The sequence below is a fragment of the Suillus subalutaceus genome (assembly GCF_016647625.1).
Source record: "Suillus subalutaceus strain FC151 chromosome Unknown DFJ58scaffold_119, whole genome shotgun sequence".
Taxonomy (NCBI): Eukaryota; Fungi; Basidiomycota; class Agaricomycetes; order Boletales; family Suillaceae; genus Suillus; species Suillus subalutaceus.
In genome coordinates, this window is record NW_024540368.1 from 149,193 (window position 1) to 150,382 (window position 1,190).

A 1,190-nucleotide genomic window follows, 5' to 3' on the forward strand; every position below is an offset into this window, starting at 1 on the left:
AAATGCATGATTGCAACCAAATTGTAAGATAAATTGTAATGTGACACTCTTTTATTGCAACTTGTTGGGACCCGGATTTGTCATTGGATCCTTGCAACGCATTGCAAGGCCATGAAACCCGAATAGGAAATTTCTGACAAATGTCACAGTAAGTCATGACATGTCACTGAGCCAGTTTCAAAGTCAGCTCAGCAGTCAAGCAGGAGTGCAAGGAAGTGAGTTAGTATTCAGTGTGAGCAAGCAAGTACAGTATATACTAGTAGAATCTAAGTACAAGGGTGACCATGATTAGTGCCGTAGTTGTAGAATTGAGGGGGATGTGTAGGGAGACTGTGTGTGTTGTAAGGATGCTTAGGTTGTCTGTCTAAGTTTGATGATGATGCAATGGGACCGCCGGATGAATTATTATGTTGTGTTGTAGAGTAAGATGGTGTGCGGAGAGCTGGATTAGCATAGAATTGATGAAAATATGGCTGGTTAGTAAAGTGTGGAGGATAATATGGATTAAAAGAATGTGCACTGGCAGGTGGGGTGAAAAAATGAGTACCGGAAGTGTTGGATGAGGTAGTGTCATTGTCTTGTGAGGCGCCACTACTAGCCTGTCCTGTCAATGACACAGTGGCTAAATTCTTATTCTTTGAATGCATTTTTCCTGTCTGGAAGAGTGCAGCAAAATGTGGATTGTCCGCAAAGTGCTGATTTGCGGCATCAGCAAGAAACTCTTTGATTCTAGTCCTGAGTTCCTCAACCGTTCCGTCTCTTGGAATCTTGAGAGTGCCAGCAAGTGTGATAAAATCATCCTTGTGCCAGAGTGTTGAGAGTGCATCAAACATCTTCAACTTGATATCACGTATAGCCCATTTGCAATTCCCTGAATTGCAGCTTGAATGCATGACTCATATGTAGGGTCCGGCGAAGCTCGTGTCTACCGCTGATAGACTTGTGAACACAGATCAGCCCCATGACCAGCAGCATAGCACCAGTTGGCACTGGTGTGTGCAGTATTAAAACTCCATCACGGCATATATCGGCAGGTGACATTTCTGCGTGACTTTGGCACTTTCAGCTATCTCATTCAATTCTGCTTCAAATGTATTCGTTTGACCTTGTATTGAGTTGTGTTAGAGAGAGAATGATGTCTATGTAAAGAATTTTGTGTTTAGGTAGCTGGAAACACGAGTTTTGTGAAA

General features: G+C 42.8%; 1 protein-coding gene across 1 annotated transcript; it reads right to left on the reverse strand.

Annotated features, from left to right (window-relative positions):
• Positions 1–207: 207 nt before the first annotated feature.
• DFJ58DRAFT_748256 (uncharacterized protein) lies at positions 208–833 on the reverse strand (the record flags this gene model as incomplete). Its single annotated transcript, XM_041387579.1, has 1 exon — positions 208–833. One exon carries the CDS (start codon positions 831–833, stop codon positions 267–269), a length of 567 nt encoding a protein of 188 aa, XP_041239802.1. The 3' UTR covers positions 208–266.
• Between the last annotated feature and the right edge of the window lie 357 nt (positions 834–1,190).